This window comes from Choloepus didactylus, chromosome 15 (genome assembly GCF_015220235.1).
Source record: "Choloepus didactylus isolate mChoDid1 chromosome 15, mChoDid1.pri, whole genome shotgun sequence".
NCBI lineage: Eukaryota > Metazoa > Chordata > Mammalia > Pilosa > Megalonychidae > Choloepus > Choloepus didactylus.
Genome location: NC_051321.1, coordinates 56,944,444 through 56,964,868, shown reverse-complemented (window position 1 = coordinate 56,964,868; position 20,425 = coordinate 56,944,444). Strand labels below are relative to the sequence as shown.

At 33.5% G+C, this 20,425-nt stretch overlaps 1 protein-coding gene across 17 annotated transcripts in view; it reads left to right on the top strand.

The window, feature by feature from the left end:
- Positions 1–20,425, top strand: part of ANK3 (ankyrin 3) — a 516,597-nt gene that overhangs the window by 481,745 nt on the left and 14,427 nt on the right. For 11 of the 17 annotated variants that reach the window (XM_037804170.1, XM_037804174.1, XM_037804175.1 and 8 more), the window contains 5 exons: positions 366–440; positions 3,654–3,785; positions 4,736–4,879; positions 8,165–8,255; positions 10,645–11,020. In XM_037804170.1, coding sequence (XP_037660098.1) covers positions 366–440; positions 3,654–3,785; positions 4,736–4,879; positions 8,165–8,255; positions 10,645–11,020 — 818 coding nt within the window. Of the gene's footprint in view, positions 1–365; positions 441–3,653; positions 3,786–4,735; positions 4,880–7,579; positions 8,256–10,644; positions 11,021–13,115; positions 13,526–20,425 lie in introns of those variants that run through there. The other 6 variants (XM_037804179.1, XM_037804178.1, XM_037804181.1 and 3 more) reach the window with 4 other exon arrangements.

The following is a 20,425-nucleotide window of genomic DNA, read 5'->3' as shown; positions in this document are numbered from 1 at the left end:
GCAACTTTTTTTTTTTTTCATTGTGCTAATGGATATGATTCTGTCAAACTAAAAGCACAAAAGTTGGCATCCCATCATGGTGTTTTCACCAAGACAACAATTCTGTAACTGCTGTAAATAGCTAGCTTGTCAGCATGTTCAATTTCATTACATTGAGCATCCATGTAGTCTGACATTTGGCCTGATGAAGGTAAAAAACAAATGAGCCATGTGAAAAAAGAAGTGTTCATGTAGGTGATTAGGACACATTTAAGTGTATGGTGTTAGTATTAGTCTCTCTGTAAAATCTGAGTATTGCTAAAAGCAGTTTTCCAATACTGTATCTTTCTTGATGATTATTTTAATTAAGAAATTGTAAATCGTAGGTCCACAGAGTCCATGTGAGCGGACAGATATCAGAATGGCAATAGTAGCTGATCACCTGGGCCTTAGTTGGACAGGTAAGTATATATACTTCTGAATGAAACAAATAGTTTTTTAATTTCTTTGTCTTATGCACAAGTGGTTCATTATTAAAAAAATAAAAGTAAGCAAAAGGGGAGAAAAACATTTTTATCACCTGTAATTCTATCTACCCAGAGATAATTACAGATAATACCTTGTATACTGTTTTTCTGAAACTTTTTCTATAGCATATTCACCCTAAGGAATAGAAATTCAAATCATATTTTGAAATTTAAATAATTTCTTCACAATGCTATTTATGATAATATGGAATAACTTTTTACCTCATAGCATATTTTTTTATTGTGGCATGGCATATGGGAAAATAAAGCCGAAGCCTATGATTTTTAAATAATGTAAATTATTTAAAATGATGTATGCCCTTAGAACAGTTCTTTTAGGCATTGGTTCAGTTAACACATACCTGGGTTTCACAAATTTTATTCATGAGTCTTCAAATTTTTTGCAATATACACATACTATATAATTATTTACCTGATGCCTTTCTTTGAATGGATTCACTTCTATGCTCAAAGATTTTATTTAAAAGGAAAATGTTCTATCACTTTAACAAGAGAAAGCAAGAATCATTTGAGATACCCATATAAACAAGAAAACACAGGAGTGACAGTAAGTTTGAATTTTAAATAAAGTAAAACATAGGATACAAGTAAACAAATCTATTCAGTTTACAAAAGTAGTTGACTTCTTCTGTGGAATGTATGCAACTATTTATGATTAGTATATAGCAAAGGAATATTTGGCATGACTTTGCATAACTAAAGATGAAGATGAGGTTCTGTATGAATGTGACATTTCTGTTTGGTAGTTTTGATGTAAACTGGGCCCTCAAATCCTAACATTACATGAGTCTGAGAAATTTTAAGTTTGAGTGTATTTTTTAAATGCACAGCCAAAAACCAGAACAGTTAAAATAATCAATTTGTCATATCCATAGTCATGCAACATACATTCCATACTTGGGAAACAATTATCTGCATTATTAAAAGCGAGAACATGATACTAGATAATGGGAAACAAATTCATCTAAATTTTTTCCCTTTGAATGTTCTCAGACCCCACCCCACCACCACGTATTAAACCTTCCTCTCTCTGTCCCCCAGTCCTCACACTACTAATGATCAGGAGCCTAGTTGAGCTCTGAAAAGACAGGTAAACTGAGTTAGCCTTTGCAGGTGGGTTGAGAGTTAACAGCAATTTATTATGTATAAATGCTTGCTAGCATATTCAAATTAATAATATTCATATTTTAACATTGGCCATTGAAATCTGAAAATATACTGGAGCACATATTGATTTTGTGGTATTATAAGCCCTTAACTATTAGATTATTTTCTTTAAGCATATACAGTCCGTAGTTTGTCAAAGTAAGTTTTTGGAGAAGAGGTGGCCTAAGAATAGCCAAACACAAAACCATTTTCCCAACATTACACTAGAACTTCTTCATTTCAACATTGATGCCTCACCCCCCAACCCTACCACCAATCTCAACTTCTGACTATATTGCCCTAAACTAAATTTAACTCAGTATACTTGTAAAATTCTTAGTTATCATGTGTCTGCTCCATTGAGTCTCCAGACAATGGATGCAGTTTGGTCATCAGGACTTGTTGCAGTAAGAGTACTGTTTCTTAAAATACAAAGAGATGATGAACTTTTCTAATTAGGGTTATTAAATGTTCCATGAAGATTATTAGGAAAATTTTAGATCTGTCCCTACATTAACTGTTAACTATTCTTAACATCTGAATGTGCTTTGAATTTTTATAAAAATCTTTTATAATACTACATATATGATGTAATTTTCTGCTTTTTTATTTATAATTATATAGTTTTCTGCAAAAGCAAATATTCTTTGATCTTGTTTTAAATGGATAAATAACATCGAATAGACATACCTTACAATTGTGTTTTTCGTGTTTTTCTTATTGTGCATCACAGTGGATTAGTGAGTCACACAATCAATTTTAAGACTTTGTTTTTGTCATTACACAGCATGGAATAGAAAAGAAATGAAAATGTCTATGAACTACATGTATTAAGACTTAACTTTTGCTCCATGAAGATCTGTTTTCGGTTATATAAATGCTGTGATACACATGTATTTCTAACTGCAGACTATGATAAAAAAAATCTGCAAGCCTCTGCCCTACATTATTTAATGCTTTTCCTTTTGATCAATATTTCTATTGTCTTTGATTTTTCAGTAATACAAGCCTGCAGTGAGCATTCATGTATATAAATCGTTGTGTACAATTCTTATATATCATCAGGATAGATTCCTTAAAAATCTCTCATTCAAAGAATATGGACTTTTTTGAGTCTGTGAATTGCATTTTGCCAAACTGCTGGGAATATTAAGGGGGACAGAATCTTGACCAAATTCTTTACTATGGGAGCATATCTTTTGCCATTTTTCATTTTTTATGAATTTTTAAGGTAATAAACTCATAATTTTTTTTCAAATTGTACAAAAAAATAAAATAAACAATAGAAAGTAAGTCTCCTTCCCACCTTTGACTCCTTTTTCCCTCTCCCAAAGCAGTCACCAATACTCATATGTATCTCTTCCAAAGACACTCTCTGCATTTCCAAGATGGAATATATGGGTATATACACATAGATGGGTAGAAAGAGATCTCCTTTTCAGTTTTTACACAAGTGGAAGGATATTATATTTGATGATCTGGCCTGTAGTCATCATTTAACCTCCTGAGGAGAGTTCATGAAACATGAAGGCATATAGAGTATAATATTACGTGAGTAAAAGATATATTTTATGAAGATTACCTAGGGAAGACCCTATCAGCCTCTGGTGTCATATTTATGAATTGGATACCTCCACCTGTCTTGTATGCAGTTTGTTCAAATTGCAGGGAATAATGTTGCTGAATGAAAAGAATCAAGCAACATCCTTTTTGTAAAAAATCAACAATCTTTATAAAGTAATCTCCAAAAGGGATCTAATTATATGTAAATAATTCCATCAAGTGAGGAAGTCACAACCTGTGTATGTATGTATGATTTTCCTACAAAAATCAAGGATAATAAAGGTTAATGCCCAAATTAGACCTTAGGTTTACTCTAAAATTCCCTTTTGTGTGTATGTGGCAGTTGAACATTACTTTTATGAAATACGTGACAAAAATAGAATATGAAATCTTAGTAACTCTTTTCCTTTTCTACAGAACTGGCAAGGGAACTGAATTTCTCAGTGGATGAAATCAATCAAATACGTGTGGAAAATCCAAATTCTTTAATTTCTCAAAGCTTCATGTTATTAAAAAAATGGGTTACCAGAGATGGAAAAAATGCTACAAGTATGCTGAAATTATATTACTATAAATTTCAAAACTGCATATATCCAGTATTTTAGATAAGCCTACTGTTAGATTCATGCAAATACTGTTCTGAATTTTCTGTAATTTTAATATATAGAAAAATTAAATCAGAGTAATCATTAAGTAATAGCAAGTCTTTTGAAGTTATGATTGTTTAATTTAGTGCCCATATTCTAGACTTCAGCCTTCTGAAAGCTTTTCAGAAAGCAAGTAGTAGGGATTTTTTGCATTTGTCTATAGTCCTTAGTGACTATCAAAAATGAAAAAATGATTCTGATAAATCATAGAGCAGTTGTCAGAAACACTGAAGCCACTGTTAATGGCTAGAGGTGGATGGGCAGGGAAGAAGAGCAGGAATAATAAGATGAAATTAGAAGACCAAATCATTTTATTCAGCTTGGTCTCTGGTGGCAGAGAATTCTCTAATATTGTTGGGGTTTGTTTTGTTTTTTCTTGTTAGGGAGTTGGGGGTGCCATACTGTATGATGAGTGCCAACCCATGACAATGTGAAATAAGTTATTGTGGGCTTGCCTATGTCAGCCTGAGCACAGTAACTCATTAAAATGTTAACCATCAAATATCTGAGTGAGCTATTGTGACATCTTTAAAGGAAAGGAAATTGTTTAAAGTGTTATTAGATCCCCTTACAGCTAACATGAGTCTAGCTAGCTTGAGGCTCCTATGCTCTGTTATAGTGTGTAGAATGCTGCTGTCATCACATGCTGCTTCATAAAGTGATTCTTAAAACTCTAAACATGTCTCCCCACAGCAGTAAGCATTCTGAGCCCTCTGAATAGTGATACTGCAGCGTTAGGGAGGAGCTAAAATGGCAGGAGGGTCGCAAAAGCCATGCCTTTGTGTGGATATTGAGCTGACTGGAAGAAAATAACTTCTTATTTGGATTTTCAACTTTCTTTCTCCTTTTCAGCTGATGCCTTAACTTCCGTCTTGACAAAAATTAATCGAATAGATATAGTGACTCTGCTAGAAGGACCAATATTTGATTATGGAAATATTTCAGGCACCAGAAGTTTTGCAGATGAAAACAGTGTTTTCCATGACCCTGTTGATGGTAATTGAATTTAGTGTTCATATTTATTTAATCATTTGCTAAAATTGAAAGTGCAGTAGGACAAGGGAATCATTTAAAATCAACTAAATTATGATTTGCTTGACTTAATTTCTCATTTTCACAGCATATGCTCTGTCAGAGTCTACAGATAAACACTGATATCAGAGCTACCTTGGTATTTATATAAAAATACAAATAATGAGATATAAAAGCATAAGATATCTGAAAGAGTTGAAATTTCAAATATTTTATATAAACAAATGGAAGAAAACTTAGTATCTAGAGAAAACATTGATTTTGTCATTTTTAATTTTTACATTAACTAAAAAACTAGTGACCATTTTTACTCATATATAGATAGGTAAAAGCTTGTGAGCCATTATTACCAAGTAAGCAAGATACTGGATCAAATTTAAACTTACAGTGTACAAATTCTTAAGATAAAATGAATTACTGCTCAGGGACCAAGTATTAAAGTGTGAACTGAAAAAGTCTAATGTCTCAATCAAATAAGTGCTTTATCTAGCATCATTTTAACTTCATATGCTGCCACTTATTCTTTGGAAAAATCCTACTTGATCTAGCATACATAAAGGGCAGCATAATTTCTCATGCAGGGAGTACAGATGTTACTAATAGCACAATAGTAATTCCTCTTTACCTTAGCTTTATTTATATAATAATGTTCTCGTCTTTCCTTCATTATGTAAATTGAACTTTTTTCATCAAAGTATTAAGAAAACATAATGAATATCCTATTTTTTTCAAGATGTTCTTGTCTTACCTTCACAAATGGAAATTATTCCTACAATTAATTTTGAGTAAACAATGTTGATGATTGTGCAAAGGCAGGAAGAGGAGAAGGAATATTTTTCAACCATTCCCAGTTTTGAAAAATGTGGTGATTTTCAGTTGTTAAACTGGCAAAGTTAGACTAATAACCGTTAATAACTTCTACTTTCTGCATATGTTATGTGACAAAAGATCTCAAGTTCTTAGAAAGTTTCTGCCTTCTAAAGTTAAATGTCAACAGAAAATTAAAGCATACCTTGTTATCCACATAACATAAACATGATGGCTAATAATGTTGAAAGTGGGTTTTTTAAGCTTATAAATACCATAGAACCTTTAAAAAATGCTCTCAAATGAGGTTTTGTATTATATGTGAGGCCATATATTAGTAACCAACGTTTTTTTGCACTAGATAAATATTTTGACCAATGTTATATCAGATTCTAAGTAATTGCCAAGTTATAGTTTATAGATGCTTTTAATAATCTTTATTGGGAAGTTTTTTTAAACAAAAGTGGCTCTAACAAAAATGATCACACCAGAAAACAACGGAAGTCTTCAATGGACTCAAAAGCTGTGTTTAATTTTAACATTTTAAAATCAGAATATCATTAAAATAAATTCACAAAAGTTTTCTGTTCCTACATTTTAATATTTTATATTTCTTGTTCAAAAAATTCTTAGGGAAACTTAGGAATGTATATATAAAGTAAATTTCACTTATGCTGGTCATAAATCTCAGGTAATCTTAGCCAACTTTTCAACAAGATTTTGTTTTATAGATGACCATAACTGAAAAATGTTCACTTACCTATAGCAATTTGAGTTTACCAACAAAAAGCCAAGTTGATATTTGTCTTGGATTGATGGGAAAATTAGCTTTTGTTTTGTAGATCAATAATTCAGAAAATGTGCTCTGTTGCCTTTTTTTCCCTGTCTCTCCTCTTCTTCGAACTTTTGTGGAACCTCCTTTCCTCACCATGACCAGACCATTTTTGACTTTTCTCTTTGCTGAAGCAGAAAAATACTTCCTTAGTCCAGCAGCAATGTCAAAACAAAAGAACTGCTCCCTCCCTCCCCTTTGTGTAGGCTGGTTAAGAAATCTCCATGTTTCATATCATGCATATTCAGTGCTCTTTGTAAATGGTTTTCCTCCTATCTCTGTTGTGTATCATTTCTTTTTTCTCTTTATTTGATTTGGGGTCCTGATTGGACACCCATCACCAAGTTCACCAAGACTTCCATATACACCAAACTGTTTCATGTCCGTCACATTATGATACCTGAAAACTTTACATGGATTCTTTCCTGTTTTGTCTCTTCTTTTTATATCCTTTTCCTAATAACTTTTAATCTAAAAAGATTAAATTAAATTCATTTTTTTCCAAAGATTAAATTAAATTCATTTTTCTTTGCTGTAAAATTTCATATGAAATAAGGATTAGAGTTGGTTTGCATTGCTTAAATGTTCAGTTTTTAAAATAGGTTATAATTATTTTCAGAAATTGGTTTCCTGTGGTTTGCTGTATTCAGTTCACCACAGTATGGATTTTTGCATGCTAAAAGAAGGAAGATAATAAATTTGGCCATGGAATAAATGTATTTTATATGATGACAGCTAACTGTATGTTGGGTTAAATTAGTCTGCTTATTTAAGCCACTGTATTAAAATTACCAAAATTGGTAGAAATAATCAGTACCTTAATTAGTGTTCTATTTTATTGTTGTTTGCACTAAGCTTTTTATTTCATTGTATTACATTTAATTGAACTAACCAGTGAATTTACCAACTTTGTTCTGTGATTCATCATACATTTTCATACCTGATACAATTTTAGTCATTCCATGTGTTTTTGTTTGATGTATTCTAATTCATTCCAGTCAGTCCAAATGTACTGTCTTCCATAGGTTACCCTTCCCTTCAAATGGAACTGGAAACCCCCACAGGGTTGCACTACACACCACCCACCCCTTTCCAGCAAGATGATTTTAGTGATATTTCTAGCATAGAGTCTCCCCTTAGAACCCCCAGTAGACTGAGTGATGGGCTAGTGCCTTCCCAGGGAAACACAGAACATTCAGGAGACAGACCGCCAGTTGTAATTGCAGAAGATATTTCCTTAGAAGACAGCAAACTGGAAGACTCAATGCTTCTAACAAAAATGCCTGAAGCAGTGGATGTAGATGAGACCCAATTGGAGGATGTATGTCTGAGTGAGTATCCTCAATACCTCGGAAGTTTGGCTGGGGTCCCAAAAGATGTTAAACCAGCAAAGCCACTGAAACAGACTAGAAAAGTGGGAGTAAGCTCTGAGCAGCAGGAGAAAGGAAAATCTGGTCCTGATGAGGAGATGACTGAAGAAAAACTCAAATCTCTATTTGAGGACATTCAACTTGAAGAAGGAGTGGAGTCTGAGGAGATGACAGAAGAAAAAGTAAAGGCTATTCTTAAAGGTGTTCAGCAAGCAGAACGGGAAATGTCTTCAATTTCAGGTTGGCAGAACGAGACAGCAAGTGGAAACCTCGAGTCCCTCACTCAAGCTCGAAAAATAACTGGTGGGTTACTAGATCGACTGGATGACAGGTATGGCCCTAAGGAAAAGGAAAGTTTAAGAGTTTCTTTAAATATATTCTGTTTTGCAATGATTCTTTTTCTAAATTACCATTCCAGTTTGGGGAGAATTCCTGCTTTAAAGGCTTATTCATTATGCTAATTGAAAGAAGGAAAGTTATTTTTAAAATAATTCTCAAAACAATTGAGAGCTTGAAGTAAAATGCAGAGAATTTTAATATCTTGCCAAAGATTTATATGTCCCTTTACTACTCTTTTCCAGTTTATTATTCATATTATTTTCATGTAACTTGTAATTAACCTTTATTCAAAATAATTTAATCAAAATTCTAAGTCTTTTAAATATTTCTATTGTTTACTGACTGCAAACATAAATATGCTCCTCATACAAAATTCAAAAATGCAGGTGAAAAAATCAGTACAACCCCATCAGCTAGCAATAATCATCATTAACATTTTGGTGCATTTCCCTTCTGTATACATTTTTTTAATGTGGAAAGTTCAGAGAAGCAAAAAAGACGAGTCATCTATCCTTCTACCATACTAAGAAAAACATTATTAACATTTTATGTATCCTTCATTACATTTTTCAACATGAATATTATTTTACAAAATTAGAAACATAGTACATTTAATTCTTTATTCCATGATATAAATTTTGTTTATAACCCAAATAATTCCCTGATCATGAAACTGGTTCGTGTTTTTATGCCATGTGCTACTAGCCCCACTTTAGAGTAGTGAGAGTCAGGTCCACCATTGGTTCACATCCTAACATCATTAGGTATGAGATTTGTGACTTCAGATATGTTTCTATGCTCTAAGAGTACTGCTACTTATTTCAAACAGTTTTATGGATCAAAAAAGAAAGCATTGTAGCATGCCTACCAAATGACTGGTACAAATAAAAGTCTCTCAGTAATAGTAAGCAGTATTCTTATTTATGCACATATCAGACTAAAATATATTTTACTTCAGTAGCAACTAGTATAAACTTAGATTGGATGCAAGAGAACTAACCATAATAATGTTTTCATATTGCTGATAAGCATCTTGTTAAATAGACATTTAGAAATACAGCCTACCAAAGGGACTAATGTGAAGAAGACAAACAGTATTAATTTTGATGTCCAAGTTCAGAAATAGTCACATAAATTATAGCTGCATATTAGGAAACAGAGGTGGATAAAGGAAAGATGTTCATTATTATAAAACTGGCTGCAATTCCTTGTTTTATATAGGTTCTTCCAGTGAATTAATTACATACGAAAAAAATGTCAGTGAGTCACTTTGTCTCACAGAAGTAGGAGAACGGCAGTAGCTTCGCTCCTGTTATAAGCATATGTAGGGTAGGAAAACAGACAAGCAGTGCAGATGGGGAATGGAAATTTAAACAGAAATCATAAAGGTTTATGTTACAGGATTTTCACAGTTTGCTGGGGCTGTTTGACCTTACACCTTCAGAATAGAGTATGCTGTTGATATCTTTTTTTTTTAATGTATGTGTTCAGATGATCGGAATTTGATTTAAAAGAATGTATACATGTACACATGTATGAATATGTATACAGGCACCACATATAATAAACATACATATATATAAGATTGCACCAGTTTTTGCCTTCAGATTTCTACAGGTAATAAGCAAAGATACTAAAAAGAATACAGAAGCTACAAAATAAAAAGAATAGACTATCCAGAAACTAGTAAAAATTAAAGTCAATTTAGAAGAAAGTGTTAAAGAGAAAGATTTTTAATAGCTAAAAGGAAAACTGTCCTCAAAGTAAGTAGAGGCAAAGGATGTGCAATAATTGTTTAACAGAGGGAGAAGGTAGCAGAGGTCAGGAGTGGAGAGATGAGATTCTCAAGTCTGATGGTCAGAAATGCATGACAGCAGGATATGCAATTGAAAACATACAAAGAAATGGAATTTGGGGTTCTTGGAGGCCAGTTTCCATCAAAGGAATTTGTTTTGTTCTCTGTTTTTTTCAGTGGTGATGTAAGAACATTTTGAAATATTTCCTCCTTTTAAATTGGTGTGTTTGGAACTCTAGGTATGTCCATGAACCGCTCAGGATCACTTTTCAAGTGCCAAGTAGATATAGCACTTCAATTAAAAAAAAGTTAAAATGTCAGCATAACTAGCCATGTTGGGAATTGGATGTGGGAGATGCCTGGAGCCTGTATAGCTTCTCCTTACCCATACCCATGATAGCCCCTCAGTTTGAAATCCAGTGGCCAGATATTTCTTACCTTTCTACTTTATGCCTTTAGATTTCTACAGTGCTCATTACCTGTAGTTACCTGTAATTAAAAACACTGGTGTTAAAAATTTAGAGCTTCTGAAGCCCACATTCAGCTACATATTGGCAATGTAAATTTGCACTTTTATCTTTTGCAGCCCTGACCAGTGTAGGGATTCTATTACCTCATATCTTAAAGGAGAACCTGGAAAATTTGAAGCAAACGGAAGCCATGCAGAAGTCACTCTAGAAGCAAAGACAAAATCTCATCCAGAATCCCAAAATGCTATAGGAAAACAGAGTGCTAAGGAAATTCTAAAACCAAAAACACATGGATCTGGTCGTGTTGAGGAACCAGCATCACCACTAGCAGCATATCAGAAATCTCTGGAAGAAACCAGCAAGCTCATACTAGAAGACCCTAAACCCTGTGTGCCTGTCAGTATGAAAAAGATGAGTAGGACTTCACCTGCAGATGGCAAGCCACGGCTTAACCTCCATGAAGAAGAGGGGTCCAGTGGGTCTGAACAAAAGGTACGTCTTCTGGTTATCCAGTGTATTCTCATTTAAATTGAGATTACAGATGTGTCACTGGACTCAAGGTTTTTGTACTATTTCTAAATGATAAATGTGTGAAGTTGTAGCACTAATGATGGGGGTAAAGAAAGTAATGGGTAAAACATATGTCATTTAATCATGCCTTCATTCCTGAGGAAGGTAGGAAAAAGGAATAAGCATATCTTTAGTCATTGTTCAGGAAGGAAAAAAACCATAGAGATGTTAAGTAACCAGCTTAAGGTCCAATATTAATTTTGTCTGGGATTTAGGTTTCCTAGCTCTCAACCCAGTCTTTTCTCCTATGGAAGGAGGACAGTACTTCTGATCCTTTCTAATCCTTTTGAAGAATCTATAGCAACTGACCCATCTTGTAGTTGTAAGGTTTTTTGTCCTGAAAAGCACATTGTTTTAAAAATTGAAAAAAACACAATTAACAAGCCTAAACTGAGGTAGGCATATGCTACTATTGGTTAAGACAGTTAGAAATTTAAAGTTAGAAGTATCATTTCTTATAATCTCTATCTAAATTGATAATTGTCTTAACACTTGTTTTCAACAATTTTAAAACTTTACTGTGAGGGAATTAATTGCTTGTTCTTTGTACTTAGATGTATTTATGGTACCATCTAATAGACTACTTTTTAAATTCTGTGATGTTTGCCATATTTAGTTACTTTAAAATTTTTAAACTAAAATTATGACTGGTAAATGGATATTAGAAAATACAAATCAACTCTATTTCCTACCTTTTTTATTGCTTTTAATTTTCTCAAATTTTATGTCTTTTCATGAACTATGCAATAGCGATGGATTGAAAGTTATGTATCTTTGGAATAGTAGCACTTGCAGTTTTCTCCTAAAACTATCTAGTTTACTTAAGATCTTCTGCAGTGACTTGGATGGAAAAACAAATCTTTTCTAAAATGAGTCCATGATTAATTTGAGAGTTAGAAAAACTTATAGTAAACTCCCAATAGCTCAGGAGCTAATTATCAGCTTTGTCACTAATCATATCCTTTCCTTTCCCTTCTGCAGGCCATCTTTTGACCTTTTCCCTGCTTGTTAGAAGGGGAAATGAGAGGAAATAAAACTCTAATAATTGTATTTATTTTTCTTGTTATTTGCTTTAAGATTATCATTTAAAATACAGGATTCCCACACACCACACTACTACCAACACCTTGCATTGGTGTGGAACATTTGTTACAAGTGATGAAAGTACTTTTTTATAATTATGCAACTAACTGTAGTCCATGGTTTGACTTAGGATTTGCTATTTATGGATTGTAGTTCCATGGATTTATACATGATTGTTAAAAAAAAAGATATTTAAGCACACAATTACTGTACCATCATCGACAATTAATCATTAACTGAATCAGTTCTTTTTTAAGATTTATTGTTTGAGTCTTTCTCAGACTTTCTTTTGACTTTCTTCCTGACCAGTGTGGTTTGAATATTAATTTCTGATTTTGGGTTAACTCTTAGTATATTTAAGGACTATGATTTTAAAATGTTATATGCTGAGTATGTTCTCTTTTAAAATGAGCCCAAAAAAGAAAAAAAATAGGAGAAACAATAACATAGTGATGTTTTAACTGTGAAGATTTATTTTGCAAAAGCCTTTAAAAAATCATCGGAGAAGTCCTGAAAGCAAATTATAATGTAAATATAAATTTAAACACCAGTATGTGAGGACATGTGCATCTGTATTGGCCATTAGGAAACCAGGAAGAAGTCATAGAGAGTTTGGAAACAGGTCTTAACCCTGAAGGAAATCTTAGCTGAGTTCATCAGTAATGGAAAAGAATTACTATTAGAAAATATTTTCAAGATTTCTTATGAGTTTGTGCCTCTAGTACTGGTCATCACTAGTCCCACCCTAATGCATAAATGTTTCACAACTATAAAATTTCATATAGAGTTAAAGCTTTGAGCCTGACCTCGCAAACAATCCAGAGATGTTCAGGATGTGTCTTTTGTGGCTAGACCATAGTACAACAGCAACCAACTAGGTCATCTCATATAAGAGCTCAGAAAATAGCCCCCTTTTTGTCCCCTAAAAAATCAGGTCAAAAGTCCGGGTGCGGCTCTTACACGGATGGCTGCCTGCTGTTACAAGGTAAAAATCTGCTATTTTCACTTCTTTCCATGCAGTGACCTATGACAAGGAATGATAAGAAAATCCCGTTTGGAATTTTAAATGGTACACCCACTCTGAAAAACAGTTTGGTGGTTTCTCAAAAAGTTAAACATAGAATTACCTTATGTCCTGGTAGTCTTCTTCTAGGCATCTGCCCAAAAGAATTGAAATCAGATATCTGTACCCCAGTGTTCATTGCAGCATTACTCAGTTGCCAATGGGTGCAAACAAACCAAGTGTCCATGAACAGATGAATGGATAAACAAAATGGGATATAAATATACAATGAAATATTACTCAGTCATAAAAAGGACTGAAGTTCTGATGCATACTACAACATGGATGAACCTAGAAGACATCATGTTCAATGAAATAAACCAGACATTAAAGATTAAATATTTTGTGATTTCACTTATATGAAATAACTAGTATATGCAAATTCATGGAGACTGAAAGTAAATTATAGGTTACCAGGGGCAAGAAGAGGGGATACAGGGAGTTAATGCTTAATGGGGCAAAATTTCTATTTGGGGTAATGGAAAAGTTTTGGTAATGGATGGCTATGATGGTAGTACAGCATTGTGAATGTAATTAATGCCACTGAATTGTATTGCTTGAAAGTGGTTTTAAAAAAAAAAGGAAATTTTGTGTTGTATGTGTTACCACACAATAAAAAAAAATTTTTAAGGAAAAAAAAAAAAAATCCCATTTGGTCTCCTAGGTTCCTCCTTTGCCACTTCTTTGGAACCTTGAGAGTTCTCTAAAAGGAATCCTGATCTGAAATTCTACTATCATCTTCTTTACCCCTCCACCATAAGGTTGGCAGAGACACCAAGGAGAAAGTGGAAACTGAAACATGGGCCACTTTTTCCTTATTTAAGGAGCTGGTCTTGGATGATTCTTGGTAGGATTATAAGATAATTGTCCTCTAGATTTTTTTATTAGTATTTGCATAACATAGAGTCTGCTTTTGAATTTTCACCAAGTGAAAAGCTTTCCTCAACTTAAGATTCTGTGTATGGATAGCTAAGATTGAATTTTCCCTTTGCCTCATCAAATCCATTAATTCTTGAATGCAATTAGTAATTCTTTTCTTTTGGCAATATGAATTTGTCTTACCTTTTCTGCCTTGTTGAACCATTGCACAGCTTCCTTTCACAATATTTGGATCATTCTAAAGTATCCCAAGTTTCCTGTCCTTCTCTTAAAAAAATTTTGAAAATAATAGGGACTTAGCTAATATTTTTGCAAGAAGTAAAAAACTTGAAAGCTGTTGCCTTTTAAACCCATATTATTCAGTAGGATATTTTGTTCAGATGTCATTTTACTCATACTTCCTGTAGCAATTTTACTTGTTTTATTTCTATTTGTAAAATTCATTTTTCCAGTGATGTTAGTTACAATTTCTATCTCCCATACTATTAGAGTTAGGCTAACTAGTAAACTTAAAAAATAAAATACCAAAATTGTTTTCAGAATCTCACAACTAAAATTTTGAAATAAAATCATTCAATGAACATTCTGCACCATGGCATTTAAGTAGAAGCAAAAATATTTTCCTCTTGAATTAGGAACTGTTTGCCACTTGATATTTTTCCTTATTCATATCGTTATTGCCTATGAATTAATATTTTGTGTAATTACTGTACATACATATTCTTGTCTTTGAAATGACTTTCTATCCTAATTTCATATTAGTTCTTTTAAAAAGGTCTCAAGCTTTTTTATGTTTTACATTATTCCTTCATTTATTTGGAAAAAATCTGCCTACCAGTTACGTGCTAGTTACCAGTTATGCTGATAAGAATCTGCTGATGTAAATATTTATGCTAATATAAATTCTTTATCAAAAGCTATTTTGAACTTTATAAAAAGAAAAGTTGTCAGATTTCACCAAAATGTTATAAAAATCAGAAATAATATGCCACTTTATATAGATCAAGAGAAATGTGACCCAACCATCAAGGCTATACATTCAAGTCAAATTAATATAGATTTAAAACTAGCTTTAAAATGAATATACATGCTTCTTTAAATAATAGTTTCATAAAGTTTCTTATGCCAAAAAGGCTCTATAATTATTTTTAATCACTTATAATTTAATTACTTGATCTTTACCTGCAATACATACATATGTATAATATTTATGCACACACAAAGAGAAAGAGAAATTTAATTTAGACTTCTCAAAAATGTTCTTGCACTTAAAGTTTTTTTAAGTTTCTCACAAATATATATATCATGATTTTCCTGAGGAGGCAAAAAAGCAAGTAAAAGTAATTCTTTCCTGATTTCCCTTCTCAGAATGTCTTTTATTTTAAATGTGATGCTAAAATTACACTAAAAATGCATTTATCAGGACTTGAAAAAGTGTGTGCACAATTCAAGCTCAGAAGAAGAACAGAGAGTCACTACCCGAGTTATTCGCCGGCGTTTGATTATAAAGGTATCTAGAGCCGGGTCATTATGGAGCATGCCTATATTATCAGAAATTTCTTTCTTTTGGTTTTGAAAATTCAGCCTGCTTGTAACTAAATGGCTCTGTATATGTTTCTCTGCACATTTGACATCTTATAAAACAACAACAAAAAAAGGCTATGTTGCATGATAGTAAGTGCTCTGTCTAGGCCTGTGTTTGACATGTAGCAGCTGAAATTTTATCTGAGAATTCTTGGCATTTGTATCCTACTTTCCTTGGAGACGTGTTATACGTGTGAACAAAGACCCTATCTGGTGAGAGAGTGGTTCGTATCAAATGAAATGTTCAACTGAAACCTCAGAGGCTGCAATGAGGTGTGAAGTAAGATAAAGAAGGAAGAGAATGAAAGAATTCAATCTCAAATTACTACTGCCTAAATGAAAACCGATTCTTCAATATCAATCGGTGGCTGAGAATTTGGGGTTATAGCCTTGGATGGATGGATGTGACATAATGCAAGTCAAAAAACATCTGAAATAGGTTTTTAACTTAAAAATACATCTTGATTTTTTTTGTTGTTCATTAGTTAAATATAGGAAGCAATTTTTACTAGAAGTGAAAAGTACAATTCCACCCAGTTACAACATGTTGGAACCTATGGATATATCTTCCTGATTTTCTCACAAAGGCCTTTTGAAGCACTGACCTCATGCGTGGCCAGGTCCAGAAGAATGCTTTGTGCAGTCTGCTGTATATCTTCATTACCCCATCTATAGAGAGATCTTTCTTGATGTTAGAATAAGTGAGCTCAGAGAACAAGAAAGCCATTTTTCAATGCACAGTCTTTCAATGTGGTCAAAATAACTTCATGCTCCTTCTTTGGCTTGGTTTCTCTGGGGAGAGAAAAAGGAGGAAAAGATCTATTGACAAATTATTTATCAAAATTACCATCCAAGCCCAAAGTGTCAGGAGACCCTACAAAGAGAAGTTGGCTTAGGTGTCCAGAACATCTTAATCCTGCTGCTGCTTGTACATTCATGAAGATCAGATGAAAGGAGAGAAGAAACTTCTTCAAATCTGCTCTATTACAGTTTTTCTGAGACTCTGGAAACATTAGAGAAGAAAGTAAGTCTGTCTAAATCTTGTGTTATCCCCAAATCAACCCTGAGCACAATAGAGTATTCTCAAAATAGAGCATGAATCAGTTTTCTGAAAATTCCACACAGGCAAACCAAATTACTTACTGGTGTCTAGGATACATGCAGATAGTTAACCTACAATCTATAAAATACTTACAGTCAGTCTCCTCTCACATGTTCCCTGGGATTAGAGACAAAATAATTGATTTGGTTTTTCTAAAGTTGTTAAAGTGCCTAAGTATAAAAGAGCAAAACATACCATGATGTTATAGGCTTCATAAAACCCAAGAGTCTGTAATCTGCCCAACTCCGTACTTCTTGACGTTATTGTAATTATAGGGAGGTTGACTGAATGGAATCGGAGAATAGGTTTTATAACTGGAAGAAAATTGTATTAACAAACAATCTTTGAAAAGTGACCTTTTATATGTGACTGAGAAACTGGAAGCTAGAGAATATCTGTAATTATAATTGGAAGCTATAGATTTAAGAAATAAACTATATAAATTACATAAATAGGGTTATATCTGATAAATGTTTTTCTATAGAGTTGTAGGCAGTTGAAAATACTCAGTTGCTTTTCTCTTTACTCCATATGTTGGTATCTTTCTAAGTTAAAAGAGCTCAGAGGACTGCAGTAGTTTACAATATATGTGATACACAAACCATCTCTTATTAAAAACATAAAAGGAGAATTTAGGACCAGAATGGGCCACACTAAAACCATTCCTTTTCCTAGAAAACAAAACCAAGGTGTGGAGACGAGCTGATTTACTCAAATTCACATAGGTGGGGAGTGGCAGCTCTGCGACCAGAACCTAATCCCTAGCCCTGTAGTGAAGTGCCACCTATACCTGCCTTTTCCACAATACTATATCATTTATTTCTATACCATTTGATGACATATGGTGATTCCAAATGCTTGGAAGCCATTTAAATATATTAATTTAAGTATATTAATCAGTCCTTACTGGCTTTCTAAGTAAGTATGCATGTATATTTTCCCAAAATCAGGCAATTCAGAAGAATATCAAGTTTTACTTGCCCATTCCATTTCCAAGAGGCAATCACTGTAACCATGCTCACACAGGTCAGATTTGTTTTTATATAACATAACCATGTTCATGTACACACACACAACCCCAGCTAGTGGGTTTCTTAGAATGTAAAAATGGGTTATACTTTAAGTATTGCTTCATAGTAGTTACTTGCCTTTTGCACTTAGTGTATGGGGGATCTGTTTTGATGTATATATAAATCTAGATCTACCCTATTCTTTTGTAATGGATGAACTTACTTCCATATATTTTGTCCATTCTTCTATCAATCAGTGGATAGTTTGTGTGTGTGTGTGTATCACATCCAACTCATTTGTGGAAAGTTCTTGTTTAATGCCATCTATAGCAAAACAAATTAGTATATTTCAAATTGTTATTCTTTAATTTTACTAAAAAATTCAAGGAGAGAGGAATAATAGTTTATAAAATGCAATGCTCCCAACAACTTTCTTTGCAGAAATAGAAAACCAATAATTAAATTTATATGGAAGGGGACAGTTCCCCGAATAGCCAAAAATATCTTGAGAAAGAGGAACAAAGCGGGAGGTCTCACATTACCTAATTTTGAAGCATATTACAAAGCTACAGTGCTCAAAATAGCATGGTACTGGCATAAGGACAGAGATACCGACCAATGGAATCGAATTGAGTGTTCAGAAATAGACTCTAGCATCTATGGACAATTGATCTTTGGTAAGGCAGTCAAGCCAAACCAACTGGGACAGAGCAGCCCCTTCAATAAATGGTGTTTGGAGAACGGGATATCCATTTCCAAAAGAATGAAAGAGGACTCCTACCTCACACCTTATACAAAAATTAACTCCAGCTGGATCAAAGACCTAAACATAAGCGGTAAGACCATAAGATTCTTAGCAGAAAACATAGGGCAATAGCTTAAAGATCTTGTGATAGGAGGTGGTTTCCTACATCTTACACCCAAAGTGCGAGCAACCAAAGAACAAATAAACAAATGGGATCTCCTCAAAATCACTTTTGTACATCAAAGGACTTTGTTAGAAAAGTAAAAAGATAGCCTACACAATGGGAGATAATATTTGGAAACCACATATCAGATAAGGGTTTAATATCCCATATATATAAAGCAATCCTACAACTCAACCACAGAAAGACAAACAACCCAATTAAAAAATGGGCAGAAGACACAGACACTTTTCTGAAGAGGAAATACAAATGGCTCAAAAACATATGAAAAAATGCCCAACTTCACTAGCTATTAGGGAAATGCGAATCAAAACCACCATGAGATATCATCCCACACCTACCAGAATGGCCATTATCCAAAAAACAGAAAATTACAAGTGCTGGAGAAGATGTGGAGAAAGAGGCGCACTAGTGGGAATGTAGAATGGTGCAACCACTCTGGAAGACATTCAGGAAGCTAAGTATAGAGCTGCCATATGACCCAGCTATTCCATTGCTAGGTATACACTCAAAGGAACTGAAAGTTAAGACACAAATGGACATTTGTAAACCGATGTTTACTGCGGCATTATTCACAATTGCCAACAGATGGAAGCAGCCCAAATGTCCACAACAGACGAGTGGATAAGCAAACTGTGGTATATACACATGATGGAATATTATGCAGCTGTAAGACAGAACAAAGACATGGAACATATAATAACGTGGAAGAACTTGAGGACATTATGTTGAGTGAAGTTAGCCAGAAACAAAAGGACAAATACTGTATGTTCTCACAAATATGAACTAACATTAATGAACAAACTTTGAGAGCTAAAAGCTGATAACACGAGCTACCAGGAGATAGAAAGAGGATAGAGATCAGGCATTTGATGTTGAAGGACTACAGAATGTTTAGCAGGATTGATTGTATAGATCCAGAAATAGATAGCATAATACCGTGTGATGGTAGCACAATATTGTATAAATACACTGAACAAAGATGTCTGTGAGTAAAGCTGAAAGAGGTGGGATAGAGGAATGTATGACACCAGAGGTAAAGATAGATGATGAAGACTGGGACTTTATAACCTGGCAAAAACTGTAGTGGCCAATGACTCTTACTAAATGTACAAATATAAAAATGTTCTCACATGCGGGAGAACAAATGAATGTCAACCATGCAGATGTTGAAAAAAGGATGGTATTTGGGAAAAAACATAATCAAAGCAAACTGGAGTCTATGGTCAACAGTAACATTGTAATATGCTTCCATTAAATGTAACAAAGGCAATATACCAATGTTAAATGTGTATGAGAGAGGAATATAAGGGAGGAATATGGGATTCTTGGCAGTGGTCTTGTTTTCTGTCCTTACTAATATACTATATCACACTTTATTTTTCTTTTTATTATCTTTATTATTCTGCCCCCCCCCCCAAAAAAAAAAAACACACTTTTTCATAGTAAAACAGCAAACAAACAAAAATGCAATGCTTCCAGTAGAGGTCCAAAGAAAAGTACTTTGTCTTCATTACCATGATAACGGAGGGATTAAAGAATGATAAGGTGAACACTACCTGTGCTATAATTTTCTCCTTTGAGATAGGGGAGAAAAGGGAGAAGAGGTTGCCAAAAATAATGGTGTCAACAAGATTTAGGGTAGAAATTTTGTTTACTTAAAAGTACAAACTCTTTTCA